Genomic DNA, 19,105 nt, shown 5'->3' with positions numbered 1-19,105 from the left:
ATAGAAGCTTGCATTCCTTCTCCAGACTCTTCTCAGATGATAGCAGCTTTGTACATGTTCACACATTCATGGATGTTTCTTGTTTTTCACTGCTGGTTTTACCGCACTCTAAAACTAGAGTATTCTACTCTAGAACCACCTTATAGCCTGTTAACTCAAATGGATAATTCACCCAAGAATGAAAATTCTGTAATTATGTTTCTTTCTTTAGCTGAACACAATAGAATATATTTTGAAGAATGATGATAACCAAACAGTTTAATGTGCCCAATGACTTCAATGGTATAGAAACATATAGAGGTCAATGGGGACCAGAAACTGATTGGTTGATCACATTCTTCTAAACCTACAGGTTTGAAAAAACTTAGGTAGTACATTTACATTTACATTTAGTCATGTAGCAGACGCTTTTATCCAAATGAGGACAATGGAAGCAATCAAAAACAACAAAACAGCAATGACATATAAGTGCTATAACAAATCTCAGTTAGCTTAAACGCAGTACACGTAGCAAGGGCTTTAAATAAAATAATAAATAAAAAAATAGAGCAACCTAGTATTAAAGGTCTTTTTATATAATTGTATAATAAATTATTGTATAATAATAAAAAAATGAAAATAATAGAAGAAGAATAGTGAGTGCTAAAGTTAGAGTGTCAAATAAAGATGGAAGAGATGTGTTCATTCCACCAGAAGGGAACATTTAATTTAAAAGTCTGTAAAAGCGAATTTGTGCTTCTTTGGGATGGCACAATCAAGCAACGTTCACTTGGAGAACGCAAGCTTCTAGAGGGTACATAAGTCTGAAGTAACGAATTTAGGTAAAGGGGTGCAGAGCTGGTGGTAGTTTTGTAAGCAAACATCAATGCCTTGAATTTTATACAAGCAGCTATTGGAAGCCAGAGCAAATTAATAAACAGAGGTGTGACGTGTATTCTTTTGGGTCATTAAAAATTAATCTTGCTGCCACATTCTGGATTAATTGTAAATGCCAAGAGAGCATTGCAATAGTCCAACCTGGACAGAACAAGAGCTTGAACAAGGAGTTGTGCAGCATGCTCTGAAAAAAAGGGCTTGATCTTCTTAATGTTGAATAAAGAAAATCTGCAGGACCGGACAGTTTTAGCAATGTGGTCTGAGAAAGTTAGCTGATCATCAATCATAACTCCAAGGTTTCTGGTTGTTTTTGAAGGAGTTATGGTTGATGGTGAAATTGTGATAAAACAATGGGTTTTGCTTGAACCACAAGCTGTTCTGTCAAATGACAGACGTTTGGGGTGAATTATTGCTTCAATGATGCACTCATTTAAAACGAATTGTGACTCTAAAATCTAAGCCACAAAAAGCTCACTACAGAATTTGAACACTAGTTGCATCACGCAAGTGTTGTAGCTGTGTTGAAAGAAGCAAGTTTGACTACGGAAAGTCTATCAAAGTGCAAAAGGATTAAACTGGACAAGGTATGAAACTTCATGGAGGTGTGCTGATCTTAATGTCAATTTAAGATTCGCCTACAGCGACTTATTACATAACAGTTTTACTATAAAGGGGCAATAAAAGTGGATGCTTGTTTGAAACAACTCAAGTTTGTGCATGTACCTGTGTGCACTACAAAGGGCAGCAGGATGTTTCTCACCAAGTTCAGCTTAACTTTACATTCCTCCCTCAGGCTGTTGAGCTAAAGAAACAGATCTCTGTATTAAAAATATGTCAATGTTACTAATATTTTATTAGTTATTGTTTGCCTTTAGTTCAACATAAAAGTTGGATGGATATTTAGTTTAATAAAAATATGTATATTTGAATGGACATTTGTTTGATGAGACAGTGAATCAAGTTTTTAAAACTCAAATTAGGATTATTCTAATTGTAATTAAGAAAATGTAATACAGCATTGTCAGTACTTATACTCAATTTCATGTTTATTAATAGCCACAGAATGTGAGTGACCCCTACCTTTTGTTGTTATCCTCTAACTATTATATGTTCAACAAGTCATAAGCTCCCTGTGAGAGTGACTAATGCTATTTAGAAGCCTAGGGTCCCATCTATGAGATACCTCTACACTCTTAAATGGTCAGTCATTTTGACTGATGTGCAGCAGGAACGAAGACCCTTCCTCTTGTGACATGTCGTCTGTGTTAACCTTTCTGCAAGAGCTGCTGGATAAGGAGTGCATCCCTTCCAAGCTCAAAGCATATGTGGCAGCCATCGTGGCGAATCACGCTCTCATAGCTTGCCAGTCAGCTGGCGGGAACTACCTGGTAGTTATGTTCTGAGGGGAGCTTGAGGTTGAACCCACCTCCTCACCCTCACATTGTGGCGACATGGGACTAATCAATAGTCCTTATACAGAACCACCCTTTGAGTCACTCCAGTCAGCCGACTTATGGCCCCTGCGCCCAACTTCTAGCATTAGCATCGGTCAAGCTTACAAGGATTGTCAGACTGTGCTTCATGCCTTGAATTTGGGCCTAACAAATGTTCAGTCATCTTCAAACCAAGACATGACTATGTGCCTAAGGTGCTCTCTACTCGGCCCCGGTTCAGTCTCTTAGATCCTGGATGTCCCAGTCCTTCTGGCACAGATTTTGTCCTCTTAGTTTATCTAATCTCCTTTGTGAGTGAGGTTTTGTTTTGTGGACCACAGTCTGGTGGCCTGGGTCTCAAAATTAACTCATTCTTACAGGAGCCCTCAGTACCGGTGCTCTACAGCTTTGTTCTGCATTTGCTTATTGCACGCCACTGATGGATGCATTCCCCAACAGCATACAAAGCAATGGGAGAGACAGTTTAAAAGGAAATGCTCCAGTTACTAGCATAACATCGGTTCCCTGAGATAAGAGAACAAGCATTGCATAAGATGCCATACTATAAGGCTGCACACGAGTCGATGACTGTTGCTATCAGTCGAAAGATTCTGATTAAATGGAACTCAGAGCCGACTTACATAGCAGTCGGTGCCACCCGTTTTGGTGGGTCGAGGCGCCATTTGTTTGTGCAGCTACCCAAACGTGAACAAACCAGGCTTCATTATCAGAGTAAACAGGAGTTTCCTCATTAGCATACAACGCAAAGCTCTCAACGCCTTCATCTCTGGGATCTTTTTTTTTTTTGCTAACTAAACATTACTCAGTAAAGCTTTTACAAAGCTTTTACATTAGCATACATTAGCTAAAATTAAGGCTTGCACTGCAAAGTTAGCTTTCAAACTATGTCTAGTCACACTGCTATGTCAATTTTGCAGTTTTTCTGTGATAAAAATAATCAAGACTGTCTTGAGAAATACAATGAGCGACGAGCGATTGAACAGTTTGGAGAATAAAGATGATAAAGTTGTGGCCTAATAAAACAGAAATAAAAAGGAATATGGATTGGTTGTGAGTATACTATATAAATGTACATTGTCTGCATATGAATGCATTTAGTTAAATTCTTCCTTATTCATTTTAGACATGGCCTATGCAGCATTTGTGTACAGTAAAGGTATGTGGAAAATAATTGGCCTATAAATTGTTTTTAAACTAAATGTTGTCCTTTTATTTGGTTTGCTCATACATTAGTTATGTATATTAGGCTTAATTTTAAGTGAAAGAAATACACTAGGCTATTTATAGAGCCATTAATTGCTAGTTAAAAGTTTGTTACATTAACCAGAAACAAAAGTAAATAAGGATAATTACACAGAATATTACTTATTTATCTTTGGTTTTCCACCCAGAGATTTGCTGTGGCCTCCTCTGGCACCCTATTACAATTTTCTCTGGGCACCACTGCACCAAGCTTGAAAAGGGGGAAAAAGAAAATCCAAGCTTGTATAATTTTAGATAAACCTAGCTTGTATATATTTTACAAGGTGGCCTACTTTCAGTAGTACACAAAATGTAATACTAAAATCACACAAAAAGTATGTTTGTTAACAGAGTCCTGCAACAGTGTCACCTAAACCTAAAACCCGCTTCTCTAAATGAATCCCATGAGGTCAGTTTATTGTAAGAATGCTGGTTCTTGTTTGGTTAGCCAGCGGCGATTGCATGCTTGACCACAAGAGCGCTAGCGCATTTCAACGAGGCGAGTAGTGATGGACAAAGTTGCCTCATAAGCACTGAGTCTTTCCTCTGATTGTTCCGGAAAAAGATTCAAAGCCTCGAGAATGTTGGACGAAGTGCCATCTGGTGGTTAGTAAAAGAAATAAAGCAGCCAAAAGCCTGTGAAGGAAGCTCCTCCACTCATTGATCTAAAGTTTTGCAGTAGCTTGAGTTAAAGATGTAAAAATCAGTTAATATTTTAACAACCTTGTTTAGGGGGTATTCTAAGACAATAAGTGTTACTACAGTAAATCCACTGTGGGTTAAAACCTATTCTAATTGGAATGTTGTTGCACAAAGTTTCTCCTGTTTTCCGTGTTAGTCCAGTGGATTCGTGCAATGTGCAATGGGCCTCAAATCCCAGCATATGTCACCTTTTTTCAGTTGATTTTGAAATCACCAGCTGTCAGATGCATCAATACGGCAAGGGATAAATGGAAGAAGCAGAGACCTGGTTTGTCAGTGAACAGAGTGGTTGTGTAACTTATATTTGCTTTTATTTTATTGCCTTTGCAAGCACCTCATATCATAGCATTGCGACATTTGTCATGTTTCAGATTTCCCAGCCTGTTCTTGTACCCAGTAATAATAAATGTGTTCAAAGGTGTGTACTCACTAGAGAGAGATTTAATCATTGTTGTAAATGTGAAGCATTTATCTTATTTTTGTAATTGGATATAATTCTTGAAAATACATTTACTTTGAGGAGAAATTAACTTTAGCCTGATTTAATGTCAGTTAATGCATCAGCAGTTGTTTCTAATTTCAAGTTTTATGGTAATCGAGCACATAAATGGTCTTTAAAGTTAACTTTCATAATTTTGTTTTTGTTTTTTAACTCTAATATTACCACAACTAGGCTATAAACCTAGCATATCTGTAGTTTGATTTCAAATATTTTTGCATGAATTTTCCTATTGTGACATAAAATATGACAACAAAACAGAAGAAAATAAGACAGACACCAGGAATGCAGAGTTAGAGCACCGTTAGTGCAGTTTATTGGTTTTTCATAACTCGAAGTGTTGTTGTTTTTGCTCAAGAGAGCTTCTGAGACACAACCTCGCTTTTAGACTGGGAGGACGAGCTGACCACTTTGCCGTCCACAACCTCTTCCACAATGGTTACCACTTTGCGTGTAGTCGAGGATGAGCTTGTGCTTGAAACAGAGAGGCTGCAGAGGTAGAAAACAAAGAATATTACAGCTATGCCAGACAGAAATCTCCATCTCACTTAATTCTGTTTGTTATAATAAACCATCATTGCTCACTGAAAAAACTGACGCTATATAAATGTATTTATTAAGAGACTGTGTGTTGTATTTGCTTCTTACCTAGTAGCCTCTCCATCCAGCAGTCTTCTGTACTCCGCAATCTCAATTTCTAGTCTGGTCTTGATGTCCAGAAGCATCTTATACTCTTGCCCTTGACGCTCCAGATCACCACGAAGCTGTCCCAGCTGCTGCTCCATGCTGGTGACCTGGAGCTGGTAGCTGGACAACATGGAAGCGTAGCGGGCCTGTGTGTCTGCCAAAGTGCCTTCCAACGATGCTTTCTGTTGGGGAAATCTTAGTAACTCTGTGTTCTATGCAATGTGATGACCAACGTTTACAAGATTCATCTCTGCTTGCTTACCATACTGAGTTGTGATTGTAGCTCGATTTCAAGACTTTGGAGCGTGCGTTTAACCTCGGTGATTTCAGATCGGGATGTTTGGAGGGTTTCTGTGCTCACGGCAACTTCCTTGCTGAGGGCTTCACTCTATGAGAGGAAAATCATACATTGCAGTCAGATAAGTCATCTGTTGTTTTACATTACAATATAGTTCTTTAAAAAAAACAAAAAAAAAAAAACATCTGATTTTACCTTAGACTTGAACCAAGTCTCAAGTTCTTTGCGGTTTTTGGCAGCAACGGCTTCGTAGTGCTCACGTATTTCAGCCATGACCTTTGTCAGGTCTTCCTGTGGTGCTGCGTCTATCTCCACGTTGACTTGTCCGCTCATCTGGGAGCGAGCTGCCAAGAGTTCCTAAAGATGCAATAACAACCACTGAGCATTTGCCTCACATTCATTTAAACTAAATATGAACTAAGCACCAACTTACCTCCTCGTGGTTCTTCTTGAGGAAGATCAGCTCTTCTTTTAGACCCTCAATCTGCATTTCCAGATCAGATCTTGACATTGTCAGCTCATCCAGCACCCTCCTCAGGCCAGCAATGTCTGCCTCTACAGACTGCTTCATGCTCAGCTCATTCTCATATCTGCACAAAAAAGAAACAGATTTTAATGCTTTGGACCTTTTACAAATAGCTTTTGTTTAGGTTGCTAGTCACTTACTTGACCCTGAAGTCATCAGTAGCCAGCTTGGCGTTGTCAATGCTCAGGTAGATGCCTCCATTTAAACGTGTGGCAGCCTGGATCTTCAGTAGCACAAAATGAAAAAAAGGGTCAAATTGCATTCTTAATAGAGTATTTTATTTTTGCACATGCTTTGCAAATTAGGAACCATGAGATAATGATGGATGTTGGTAAAGAATAAATAAATTAAAATCTAGGTAATCAAATTTAGGCAGTTTTAGGCGTAATTGAGAAATTCAATTTTCATCAAATGCTTTAAACATATGCTTTGAAATGAGGAACCTTGGGATATTGCAAACTGGTTAATTTCTGTCTAAAGGTAGTTTAATTATTAACTTGACTATCATGATTTATAGCTAACTCACATACCTTGCCCTGGAGGTCACTGATTGTAGCATAGTAGGCGCTGTAGTCACGAGCAGAGGGGCCCATCCTGCTCTCCATGAACTGCCGGATCTTCAGCTCAAGATCAGCATTGGCCTTCTCGAGAGAGCGCACCTTCTCCAGGTAGGAGGCCAGACGGTCATTGAGGTTTTGCATGGTGGCTTTCTCATTTGCGGACACATCAATGGCATCAGCCAAGTTGAAACCACCTCCAAAACCAGCACCGGCACCGGCACCAGCAGAGAAGGAACGATGAGCAGAGGCACTAGAGATACGGACTCCACTTCCCCCTGCTCCTCCATACACACTACCGGCACGCATGGCTGTGACACGACCTGCTCCACCACCAAAGTGAGAAGAACCTCCTGAAGACATGTAGGTGCGGCTGGAAGAAGAAGAAGTCATCATTTTGGAGGAGGCTTGCTGTCGTTCTCAACTGGAGAATGGCTGGAGAATGAGCGAGCGGATGAGTGAGGAGAACACGACCCCTGTCTTTTTTATTTGGACAAATGGGGGAGGGACTAGATGGAATGCCTAAGGGGGTGGACCAAGATACTATTACCCCTTTCCCTAATGCAGCGGGTGTGGCTGAATACAAGACTGCATAGTGTCAATGTTTTAGAGTTCCACTTAAATTCTTCAGAATTTCCTTAAAGATTGCCAGCAGCATGATATCATGGACTGAATAAATTGACCTAACTGGTTTGTTAAATGAAACTTTTCTTTCTAGTTTAATGAAACTTTTACTGTTTGCTTTAGGAATGCACAGTATATTGGTTGTCACATATTTAAATATATTCAGTAAATTATATCAAATAATCATTGGACCTTACTATATATCTCTTTATTGTTCAACATGAATAAAAAGTTTAATCAAAGCCTATAACATTTGTGTGTTTGTGTCGGATTCAGGATTCAGAAGATTGTAATCTTTGCTTTGCATAAGTATCCATCATTTCTTTATTCCAGCTGTTGTTCATAACAGGCCAGTTTTTAAATCATTTGTGGAGTAAACGTTAGACTTATTTAAAAATAAAAAATCAGTTTTCCATTACACATGGTGGTTGCTGTTATTTAATGCATGGTCAAATGTAGACTTCCGAAGTTAGTTTTTAAAAAAAATAATATTAGTAATATAAACAATGAGTTACAGGCATTGATTAAAATTCAAAGTTTGTGTGTGTTTAATAGTCTTTTTTTTTTTTTTTTTTTTTTTACAGAAACTACATTTAAACAATGCTGTTGAATCTAAATTATCTATATTTAACACTAAGCGATATAAAGCAGGTTTAGCTTGTCTGGAGTGGGTTTCGGATGACCTGCTAATGATAATCAGGCTTGTTGTGACAGGTTGGAATGTTCATATTTCAAAAGGCAAATAGAAAGTTTTCCATTTGAGTGCAACAGTGTTGTGTGGTTCAACTTTTAACTATTTTAAACGTTTGGTTATATTAAGTAAATTCCTAAGGTTTTTAGTTAGAACTAATTCTTGAGTGATTTAGATTTGTTTATTCTGACTCATATTTTGTTCATGGTTCAGAATCAACCCTACTTTACACCTTTACACCAACAGGAGGCAGTGTCCAGAAACATTCCAGGGTCCCTCCCAGCATGTAAAGCGGTCATGCAATAAAATGGACTTTATTGTACAAAACTTGCTGCAGGGACAGTTACCTAGAGCAATGCTTCCCAACCCTGTTTCTGCAGGCTCATTGTTGAATCAGGATTGTTAAACTGAGGAAAAGTTTTCAAATATTTATTGTCGGTGATAGCCTAGAGCTACAGTACCTGGGGTTATGTCCTTTGTTGAATGCCACAGAGGTAATGAACCTTTGAGGTTTGACCTTTAACATTTACTAGTCTATGTCAATTCAGAGGTATGGCTGACATACCTTCAGTGCTTTTATAGACTAACAGTTTTAAATACACTTCATGCGAATGTTAATATTGATTAATTTCTTCCATCTTTGGTCTGTTGATTACCTGATTTAATTTGATGAGGATCAGAGAAACTTAGAACAGTGCTGGATAGTAACTGGTGACATGTTTTGGATAAAATAAAAAAATCTGTAACTGGATTATATTATGTTTTATAATGCTTATAATCAGGCTACAATTACTTTTATATGGATTGCATATTCTTAAAACTGCAGTAAATGATTCATAATTTATTGATTCTCCTTAATTCTTCTTTTTTTCTCTCTTTTAAAGCTTCCTTTCAAATACCTTACTGTGTGTCATACCATTAAGCTCTGACTACAGTATATACAGGTGCATCTCAATAAATTAGAATGTCGGGAAAAAGTTCATTTATTTCCATAATTCAACTCAAATTGTGAAACTTTTGTATAAAATAAATTCAGTGCACACAGACTGAAGTAGTTTAAGTCTTTGGTTCTTTTAATTGTGATGATTTTGGCTCACATTTAACAAAAACCCACCAATTCACTATCTCATCAAATTAGAATATGGTGACATGCCAATCAGCTATTCAACTCAAAACACCTGCAAAGGTTTCCTGAGCCTGCAAAATGGTATTTCAGTTTGGTTAACAAGGCTACAATCATGATCTGACAGTTGTCCAGAAGACAATCATTGACCCCCTTCACAAGGAGGGTAAGCCACAAACATTCATTGCCAAAGAAGCTGGCTGTTCACAGAGTGCTTTATTCAAGCATGTTAACAGAAAGTTGAGTGGAAAGAAAAGATGCATAACCAACCTAGAGAACAGCAGCCTGAGGATACAAGCAAAAACCATTCATGAATTTGAGTGAACTTGACAAGGAATGGACTGAGGCTGGAATCAAGAGCCATCACACACAGACGTGTCAAGGAATTTGCTGAACCACAATCACACCACAAGTGATCCATGTTTCTGAAATGGGGTTCCAAAAAATCCCTCAAGCAATTAGACCGTATAAAAAACACCATCTCTATCATATCCAGTGATCAAATAAATTTCTATTTAATTATTTAGCAGATGTTTATTTACTTTTTTATTTTATTTTTTATTTATAAATTAAGAACAAAACAACCATCACATTGGAGTGATGACTCCCATACATTATTTATGGGACTGAGGCATCATACAAGAGTATTGATATTTGCAGTTGCGCAATACTATGTGTCAAGAGTAAGCTAGGCTGATGATAAAAGAGAGATGACTTCTAATGAGGGTCATGTGCAACAAATTATGTATTCTTCTGATTCTGGTTAAATAGAGCTGTGACGTTTGACATTTAATGTATTATTTGTATTATTATTTATGAGATTTGGCTTAATGGACAAAAATTGTAGAAAGAATTGGCCCACGTACATGTTGGAGATGTCTATTTGACGTCTGCATTTACATCAGCAAAACTTGTTTGCTCATATGTCTATAGGACGATTCCTATCAGATGTCAAACAGACATTTGCAAGATGTCTTTAAGATGTTTATGATTTAGAATGTAAGTAAAACGGACATCTTACAGACGTCTTGAGATGTTTGTACACAGCAGATGCTTTCCAGATGAAGCAATCTTTAACAGACATCTTGGAGATGTGTGCTATCTCTGGGAAGAGTACATATGAAGTAGACTCGCTCCATCGGTCAAAATAGACAATTCTTACAGTATGCTGCATTTGGGTCTTTGAGTTAGTTGTGACAACGTATTTATATGAGTTATTGATTTTTATATTTGGTTTTCAAATGACTTTTCATTGACAAAAGCAAATGACCAAAACAAGACAAACACAAAAATGCACAGTTAGACCAGTTTATTGGCTTTTCATCACTCTTATGTGGATAGCTTTTGCTCAGGAGGGCTTCTGAGACACAACCTCGCTTGACTGTGAGGATGTGCTGACCACTTTGCCATCCACTATCTCTTCCACAATGGTTACCACTTTGCGTGTAGTTGAGGTTTTGCTTGTGTTTGGGACACTGCAGAGGGAGAAAATAAAGAAGATTAAATAAAGCTCATTTAAAAATGTGAAATTTAAAGTTTAATCTACATGCCATTTTAATAGATTTCGTATTGTAGTTGTGTCTCACCTTGGAACCTCTCCATCCAGCAGTCTTCTGTACTCTGCAATCTCCATCTCCAGTCTGGTCTTGATGTCCAGAAGCATCTGATACTCTTGCCGTTGACGCTCCAGATCACCACGAAGCTGTCCCAGCTGCTGCTCCATGCTGGTCACCTGCATTTGGTAACCGTTTAACATGGAGGAGTAGCGGTTCTCTGTGTCTGCCAAAGTGCCTTCCAGTGACGCTTTCTGTTAGGGAAATGTCATTATTATTTACATTGTGATCACAACAAAACACATCAGAAAGATTTATTCTGTTTATCTCAGCTTGCTTACCAAACTGAGCTGTGATTGTAGCTCGATTTCAAGACTTTGGAGTGTGCGTTTAAGCTCTGCGATTTCAGTTCGGGACGTCTGTAGAGTTTCTGTGCTCAAAACAACTTCTTTGCTGAGGGCTTCACTCTGTGAGATGAAATCCATTGGAAAGCAGTCAGACAAGTCTTTTGTTGGATTTGTTTACAATATAACTTATAAAATTTAAAGATTAATTTTCTTTTTACCTTACTCTGGAACCAAGCTTCAAGTTCTTGGCGGTTCTTGGTAGCAACGGCCTCGTAGTGCTCACGGATTTCAGACATGACCTTTGTCAGGTCTTCCTGTGGTGCTGCATCTACCTCTACATTGACTTGTCCGCTCATCTGGGTGCGCACTGCCAAGAGATCCTAAAGACGCAATAACAACCACTGAGAATTTGCCTCTCATGCATTTTAAGATGAGCTATCAAATGTGAACTAAGCACCAACTTACCTCCTCGTGGTTCTTCTTGAGGAAGATCAGCTCTTCTCTTAGACCCTCAATCTGCATCTCCAGATCAGATCTGGACATTGTCAGCTCATCCAGCACCCTCCTCAGGCCAGCAATGTCTGCCTCTACAGACTGCCTCATGCTCAGCTCATTCTCATATCTGCACAAAAATGATTCATTATAAATACTGTGGATCTTTAATTAAAAATGTGTTTATATAGTGCAAGCCTTTAAGTAGCAGACTTACTTGACCCTGAAGTCATCTGCAGCCAGCTTGGCATTATCAATGCTCAGGTAGACGCTTCCATTTACACGTGTGGCATCCTGGATCTTCAGAGGAACAGAATGAAGATGCAGTTTTAGATCACTCTTTTTTTATGAGTACTTAAGAATTGTATTTTATACTATATGAATACATGTATTGCATAGGAAGAATGATGCGATATTTGCAATTGGTTAACTTTTGTCTCAAGCTAGTTTAATGATTGGCTTGACTAATATGTTCAATAATTAAGTCACATACCTTGCCCTGGAGGTCATTGATTGTATCATAATAGGCACTGTAGTCACGAGCATCAGGAGAGGCCTTGCTTTCAATGAACTGCCGGATCTTCAGCTCAAGATCAGCATTAGCCTTCTCGAGGGAGCGCACCTTCTCCAGGTAGGAGGCCAGACGGTCATTGAGGTTTTGCATGGTGGCTTTCTCATTTGCGGACACATCAATGGCATCAGACAGGTTGAAGCCAGCATCGCTACCAGGAGAGAAGGAACGAGGAGCAGAGGCACTAGAGATACGGACCCCAGTTCCTCCTGCTCCCGCGTACACACTGCCAGCACTACGTAAGCGAGGATATGCTCCTGAGGACAGGAAGCTGCGTTTGGAGAAAGAAGACATCGTTTTGAAGGTGGCTTGCTGTCGTTGTCTGCTCTGGCTGGAGAATCAGAGAGCGGATCAGTGAGGAAAATACGACCTCTCTTCCTTTTATCTGGACAAATGGAGGAGGGACTGTAAAGATTGCCTTAGGTGATGGAGAGTGAAACTATTTCTCCGTTCCCTAAGGCAGCAGGTGTGGCAGAAGAAAAATGTGAATGGTATGTTATCATTTACAGTTTCACAAGAAAAAATACTTTGGGGGGTTATGTGAGTTTCATCTGTTGATGTTTTGTTTTAATAATACGTTTTCTTCTTTGCAAAATCTATTATAAAAATGTAACGTAAAAGTGTAGCTATTATATATATATATATATATATATATATATATATATATATATATATATATATATATATATATATATATATATATATTAGCTCTGATGAACAATAGGTAGGATATTCTTTGTATTTCTTACAATTCTGACAAATATTAAAAATTCAGAGACGTTAAAAAATAATGGATCGTTAGAACTTTTTAGATGCGCTTCAATTAAAAAAAAAATACATTCAGATTAGAACTTTTGAAAATTAACAACTGAAATGACATCAAAATGTCTAGCATTTGGCACATAAAACTAAAATTTCCTGTGAAATGAAACCATTTCCACCCTTTGTAGAAAACTTATCAGATCAAACTGAACCCGCCTCAGGCATGATAAACCTGTTTTATCTTTTGATCATACCAGGTTTTACCGTCAAACTAATAAGTTTTGACGTTTAATTATGTTTGAGTGTACATCGTGAGGGTTTGACTCCAAAGCAGATCAATTAAATGGTAGTATCTGCAGAGAATGTGGTAGGATGACAATACAACAAACACTTTTCTTTTCGATAGATTCATTACAGTGTGGGCTTCTATATTTAATCAGTGTTCTTTCAGTTACATAATGCATAAAATAACTTAGATTTAATTTCATTAAATGAGAAGAGTGATGTAGCAAAGGTTTCATATGATGCTTTTTTAAAGATCATTATTTTGTTTATTTGGAGTAACAGAATATGTTGACATGGTTTAATGTCCAAAAAACACATTCCTTTTCAAAACTGTACATTATTGTAGGTCCACTATGCCCTGCCTCTCTCAAAACAAGTGCTTTCTACAAAGTCCTTCCTTCCGACAAGTGCAGTGCCGTAAGGGAAAACCCAAAATTCCTATCTAAAAAAATTAGCATATTTTATCAGACAAATAAAAGATGTGTGTTTTTAATACAAAAAAAGTCAACCTTCAAATAATTATGTTCAGTTATGCACTCAATACTTGGTCGGGAATCCTTTTGCAGAAATGACTGCTTCAATGCGGCGTGGCATGGAGGCAATCAGACTGTGGCACTGCTGAGGTGTTATGGAGGCCCAGGATGCTTCAATAGCGGCCTTAAGCTCATCTAGAGTGGTGGGTCTTGCGTCTCTCAACTTTCTCTTCACAATATCCCACAGATTCTCTATGGGGTTCAGGTCAGGAGAGTTGGCAGGCCAATTGAGCACAGTAAAACCATGGTCAGTAAACCATTTACCAGAGATTTTGGCACTGTGAGCAGGTGCCAGTTCATGCTGAAAAACGAAATCTTCATCTCCATAAAGCTTTTCAGCAGATGGAAGCATGAAGTGCTCCAAAATCTCCTGATAGCTAGCTGCATTGACCCTGCCCTTGATAAAACACAGTGGACCAACACCAGGAGCTGACATGGCACCCCAGACCATCACTGACTGTGGGTACTTGACACTGGACTTCAGGCGTTTTGGCATTTCATTCTCCCCAGTCTTCCTCCAGACTCTGGAACCTTGATTTCCGAATGACATGCAAAATTTGCTTTCATCTGAAAAAAGTACTTTAGACCACTGAGCAACAGTCCAGTGCTGCTTCTCTGTAGCCCATTTCCTGCACACGCCTGTGCACGGTGGCTCTGGATGTTTCTACTCCAGACTCAGTCCACTGCTTCTGCAGGTCCCCCAAGGTCTGCAATCGGTCCTTCTCCACAATCTTCCTCAGGGTCCGGTCACCTCTTCACGTTGTGCAGCGTTTTTTGCCACACTTTTTCCTTCCCACAGACTTCCCACTGAGGTGCCTTGATACAGCACTCTGGGAACAGCCTATTCGTTCAGAAATTTCTTTCTGTGTCTTACCCTCTCGCTTGAGGGTGTCAATGATGGCCTTCTGGACAGCAGTCAGGACGGCAGTCTTACCCATGATTGTGGTTTTGAGTAATGAACCAGGCTGGGAGTTTTTAAAAGCCTCAGGAATCTTTTCCAGGTGTTTAGTGTTAATTAGTTGATTCAGGTTAATAGCTCGTTTAGAGAACCTTTTCATGATATGCTAATTTTTTGAGATAGGAATTTTGGGTTTTCATGAGCTGTATGCCAAAATAATCAGTATTAAAACAATAAAAGACCTGAAATATTTCAGTTGGTGTGCAATGAATCTCAAATATATGAAAGTTTAATTTTTATCATTACATTATGGAAAATAATGAACTGTTATTACAATATGCTAATTTTTTTAGAAGGACCTGTACAAAGTATTTAATTTGTGAGCGAGGTGCAGACAGGGCTGAGAACTGCGGGCAGCAACAGGGTCAAAAACGACCTGGTCATTTTTGGAAGAACAGTCCAAAAAGCTCTGAGGGCAAAACACACGTTACACCAACTGGGCAGACAAGTTATCGAGTGCACAGACCAGACAGGAGGAACAGGGCGGAGCCGAAGCCACAGAGCGGGGAGTGACAGGGGAAGACAAAGTAGGGGAATGGGGAGAATGCAAGACAGGTTTAATTTTGGACACATGAAAGATAGGGTGCACACGACGAAGAGAATTGGGCAACCGAAGACGAATCGTCACCGGGTTGATGACCTTGGAAATACGTTATGGTCCAAAGAAACTTGGAAGCCAATTTTCACGATGGGACCCTCACTGGCAAATCCTTGGTGGAAAGCCATACGCGTTTTCTGCAGACATAATGAGGCATCAACCTACGGTGATGATCCGCAGCGGTCTTAAAACGTCCCCTCGCTCGGATAAGCATCTCCCTGGCCCTGCTCCAGGTGCGGCGGCAGCGCTGGACAAAAGCCTGAACTGAGGGGACTGCTGTCTCGGGGCCTTGGAAAGAAAACAGAGGGGGCTGATAACCTAGACTACACATGAAAGGGGACGTACCTGTAGATGACCCCGGTAATGAGTTGTGAGCAAATTCTGCCACGTCAGTTGATGACTCCAGGAGGAGGGGTTATGGGATGCCAGGCAGTGAAGCATCTGACCGAGATCCTGGTTGGAATCAAAGAGCAGACCCGTGGGACACGCCGCGGGCACCCCGACTCCCTCCTGCACTCATCTGACGAGCTTCTAAATTCCCCAGCATGCATCCCGGAGGTATTATAGTGTCGGGGGGTGGATCACCTGGAGAAGCGAAAAGACGTGACAAGTATGTTTTAAGTCTTCGGACGCTGTCTTAGCGTCCGATGACCAACCGAAATTGACTTTGATGGAGGTTAGCATGGTCAGAGGGGCCACCACCTGCCCGAAGTTCCTGATGAATCACTGATAAAAATTGGCGAAACCCAGGAACAGCTGTAACGCATTACGGGAATCAGGTGTCTGCCATATGGAGACGGACCTCACCTACGCAGGGTCCATGCGAATCCCCCCCACCAAGATGATGTGTCCCAAGAACGAAACTGACTGAACGTAGAACTCGCACTTCCCTGCCTTAACAAACAACTGATTTTCTAACAGCCATTGAAGCACTTGTCGAATGTGCTGGACATTATCCTGAACAGAAGAGGAGAAAATTAGGATGTCATCCAAGTAAACAAAAACTAACCTGTCGATCATGTCCCGCAGCACGTCGTTGACAAGTGCTTGAAAAACCGCTGGGGCGTTGGATAAGCCGAAGGGAAGAACATGATATTCAAAGTGCCCACGGGGCATGTTAAACGCGGTCTTCCATTCGTCCCCCTCTTTGATCCATACCAGATTGTAAGCATTGCGTAGATCCAATTTCGTGAAAAACTCGGCCCCCCTGCAGGAGATCGAAGGCCAATGACTTCAACGGCAGAGGGTACCAGTTCTTAACAGTGATGTCATACAGCCCTCGATAGTTAATGCAGGGGCGCAGAGAGCCATCCTTCTTCTTCATGAAAAAGAACCCCGCTCCGGCCGGAGAAGAAGAGGGACGAATAATTCCAGCTGACAGAGAATCACTGAAATACCTCTCCATCGATTCTCACTCGGGCGCAGAGAGAGCATACAACTGTCCGAGAGGCAGAGAAGTACCAGGAAGGAGATCGATGGCACAATCATACGGTCGGTGGGGAGGAAGAGATACAGCCCGGGACCTGCTGAAGACTGCCCACAGATCGTGGTAACAAGCCAGGACCCGAGAAAGGTCCGCCTTCTCCTCCTGTAGGGAAACAGAAACAGAGACCGGGGAGGGAGCAGACAAAGGGCAATATGTGTAGCAATACTGACTCCATGACAAAACTAAATTGTCTGCCCAGTTAATGTTTGGCCCATGACGAATGAGCCAGGAATGACCCAAATCCAAAGGAACAGACGGAGATCTACAGACTAGGAACTTGAGGTCCTCACTCTGGTTCCCGGAGGTAAGAACACTCACCGAATCAGTGATATGGGAAATCTGCATGAGTGGCCGGCCGTTGAGTCCATGAGCGACAAAAGGTGACTGCAGGGGTTGGATGGGAATCTCCCAAGCGCGTGCCCAATCCTCATCAATGAAGTTGCCCTCTGCCCCAGAGTCAATGAGAGCTGAAGCCTTAAACAAAGAGTGTTTAGTGAACAGAGACACAGGAAGATGAGTGCGTGACCTGTAAGTGGGGGAAATGGCAGTACCACTCAAATTAACTTTAACTTTTCAAATTAACCTCATCCAAACATTCAGGAACTTTGTGGGCATAAAGTTCATCCTTGACACAGTCACATGAGCGATAAGGGCCTCAGTGTTCCATCCACAAGTAGTGGCCAGGGTGCGAAACGGCACTGAGTAATCAGTCACTGAACGTCTGCCCTGTTGGAGACGCAACAGTCGTGACAACTCCTTTCCAAAAACAGACTGATCTAAAGTCTTAATCATCTCCACCTTAAAGGAACTGAAATTAGAACAGTACCTGGCCTGCGATTCCCACACAGTGGTACCCCAGCCACGTGCTCTACCTGTGAGCAGAGAGATGATGTGGGCCACCTTGGAGACTTCTGATGCATAGGTTCTAGGTTGTAGAGAAAACACTACCTCGCACTGAATAAGGAATGATTTACAATTAGTAGGCTCACCAGCATACGTAGGGGGTTATTCACTCTCGACTCTCGAGGAGAAAGTGGACAGGAGAGAATCTCCTGGAGAATCTCCCGGAATCTTCTTGAGTGAGACGATCGAGTCAACCCACCAATTCAGTGATTTGAGCCACCAGGGAGTTCACAGAGTGACAAGTGGAAGACAGTTCCATCTCGTGCCGGCCCAGCATCGCTCCCTGATGCTCCAAAGCAGACTGCCAAGTTGAGACTTCCGCTGGGTCCATTCTGGGTCAGTCTGTGTTTTCAAAACCCAATTCGGAAAAAAATAGCTCAGTCTTGACTTCCAACAGCATGGCGTGCGTGTTGTGCGCTCAGCCTCTGAAAGCGCCATGAGTGGAGAGGACAACGAGTATGAGACAGCAGGCAGGAGAGTAGTCGAGCAGACGGGGGGGTCAAGCGAGGTGCAGACAGAACGGCAGGCAGCAACAGGGTCAAAAACAGGCCAGGTCGAGAACCAGAAGAAAAAAATTTCTGAGGGCAAAGCACACGTTACACCAACTGGGCAGACAAGTAATCGAGCGCACAGACTAGACAGGAGGAACATGACGGAGCCGAAGCCATACATTATAGAACACTGATATTTGTATACTTGCTACATAAAGTGTACTTAAAATATACTTCAACTTTACTTGAGTATCCTTAATAAAATTAACTTGAAGTATAATACTTTTTGTTAAGGGAGCTGACTCCACTGTGTGACCCTGTCTCTCTCTTGCGCTTACACACACACACACACACACACACACACACACACACACACACACGCTTAAACTAATAACAAAACATATGTACAGTAGCTAATTCAGAAGCGAGGGATTGTCGAAGCAAAGTCAGAATGAAATCCTCTCCTAGGTTCATGAAACATTCGTACATAAAATGCGTTGCTGTTCTGTTGTAAGTAATCTTAAAAATTCTTAAATGCATCTACTTTTGGAAGGCAAAATGAAGTGTGTTTGGTTTCACGTAGATACACACAGCATCTCCCTGACACGGCTGCTTCACACTAACTGCGGTTACTGAAACCAAGCATTCTTTCTTTGCGTGAACATTTTGGTGGCATTATGCAAATGTTTCCGCATAGTGATGTAGACATGTTAGAACGAGCCATTTTAGGGGGCGTGTCAGAGTCTTAACTTTGATAAACAATATTTCTTTGAATTTGAGACTTTGGTCTTTGCAACTTTACAGATCTTCTTTATGCACCAAGAGCTTGTAACACTCCAAAGAGAAA

The 19,105-nt window shown here is 40.6% G+C and overlaps 2 protein-coding genes across 2 annotated transcripts; both read right to left on the bottom strand.

Annotated features, from left to right (window-relative positions):
• Nucleotides 1–5,059: 5,059 nt before the first annotated feature.
• LOC113062423 (keratin, type I cytoskeletal 13) lies at nucleotides 5,060–7,317 on the bottom strand. The gene is made up of 7 exons (XM_026232264.1): nucleotides 6,815–7,317; nucleotides 6,425–6,507; nucleotides 6,192–6,348; nucleotides 5,954–6,115; nucleotides 5,723–5,848; nucleotides 5,422–5,642; nucleotides 5,060–5,262 (listed from the first exon to the last, which is right to left on the bottom strand). The coding sequence occupies exons 1-7, from the start codon at nucleotides 7,235–7,237 to the stop codon at nucleotides 5,127–5,129; spliced, it is 1,308 nt and encodes a 435-aa protein (XP_026088049.1). The 5' UTR covers nucleotides 7,238–7,317; the 3' UTR covers nucleotides 5,060–5,126.
• Nucleotides 7,318–10,573: 3,256 nt separating this feature from the next.
• On the bottom strand, nucleotides 10,574–12,606 carry LOC113062424 (keratin, type I cytoskeletal 13-like). Its single transcript, XM_026232265.1, has 7 exons — nucleotides 12,165–12,606; nucleotides 11,889–11,971; nucleotides 11,645–11,801; nucleotides 11,398–11,559; nucleotides 11,174–11,299; nucleotides 10,866–11,086; nucleotides 10,574–10,754 (listed from the first exon to the last, which is right to left on the bottom strand). Exons 1-7 carry the CDS (start codon nucleotides 12,534–12,536, stop codon nucleotides 10,628–10,630), a joined length of 1,248 nt encoding a protein of 415 aa, XP_026088050.1. The 5' UTR covers nucleotides 12,537–12,606; the 3' UTR covers nucleotides 10,574–10,627.
• Between the last annotated feature and the right edge of the window lie 6,499 nt (nucleotides 12,607–19,105).

This window comes from Carassius auratus, chromosome 44 (assembly GCF_003368295.1).
Source record: "Carassius auratus strain Wakin chromosome 44, ASM336829v1, whole genome shotgun sequence".
Classification (NCBI taxonomy): Eukaryota; Metazoa; Chordata; class Actinopteri; order Cypriniformes; family Cyprinidae; genus Carassius; species Carassius auratus.
This window is presented reverse-complemented; position numbering and strand designations above follow the sequence as displayed.

Coding starts and splice junctions, on each gene's coding strand:
- LOC113062423 (XM_026232264.1), bottom strand. CDS start 7,237: ATGATGACTTCTTCTTCTTCCAGCCGCACCTACATGTCTTCAGGAGGT. Junction 6,508..6,814: donor TCAGTGACCTCCAGGGCAAG/GTATGTGAGTTA, acceptor GTGCTACTGAAG/ATCCAGGCTGCCACACGTTT. Junction 6,116..6,191: donor TCAAGAAGAACCACGAGGAG/GTAAGTTGGTGC, acceptor TTGCATCTTTAG/GAACTCTTGGCAGCTCGCTC.
- LOC113062424 (XM_026232265.1), bottom strand. CDS start 12,536: ATGTCTTCTTTCTCCAAACGCAGCTTCCTGTCCTCAGGAGCATATCCT. Junction 11,802..11,888: donor GCAGATGACTTCAGGGTCAA/GTAAGTCTGCTA, acceptor ATTTTTGTGCAG/ATATGAGAATGAGCTGAGCA. Junction 10,755..10,865: donor CTGGATGGAGAGGTTCCAAG/GTGAGACACAAC, acceptor CTCCCTCTGCAG/TGTCCCAAACACAAGCAAAA.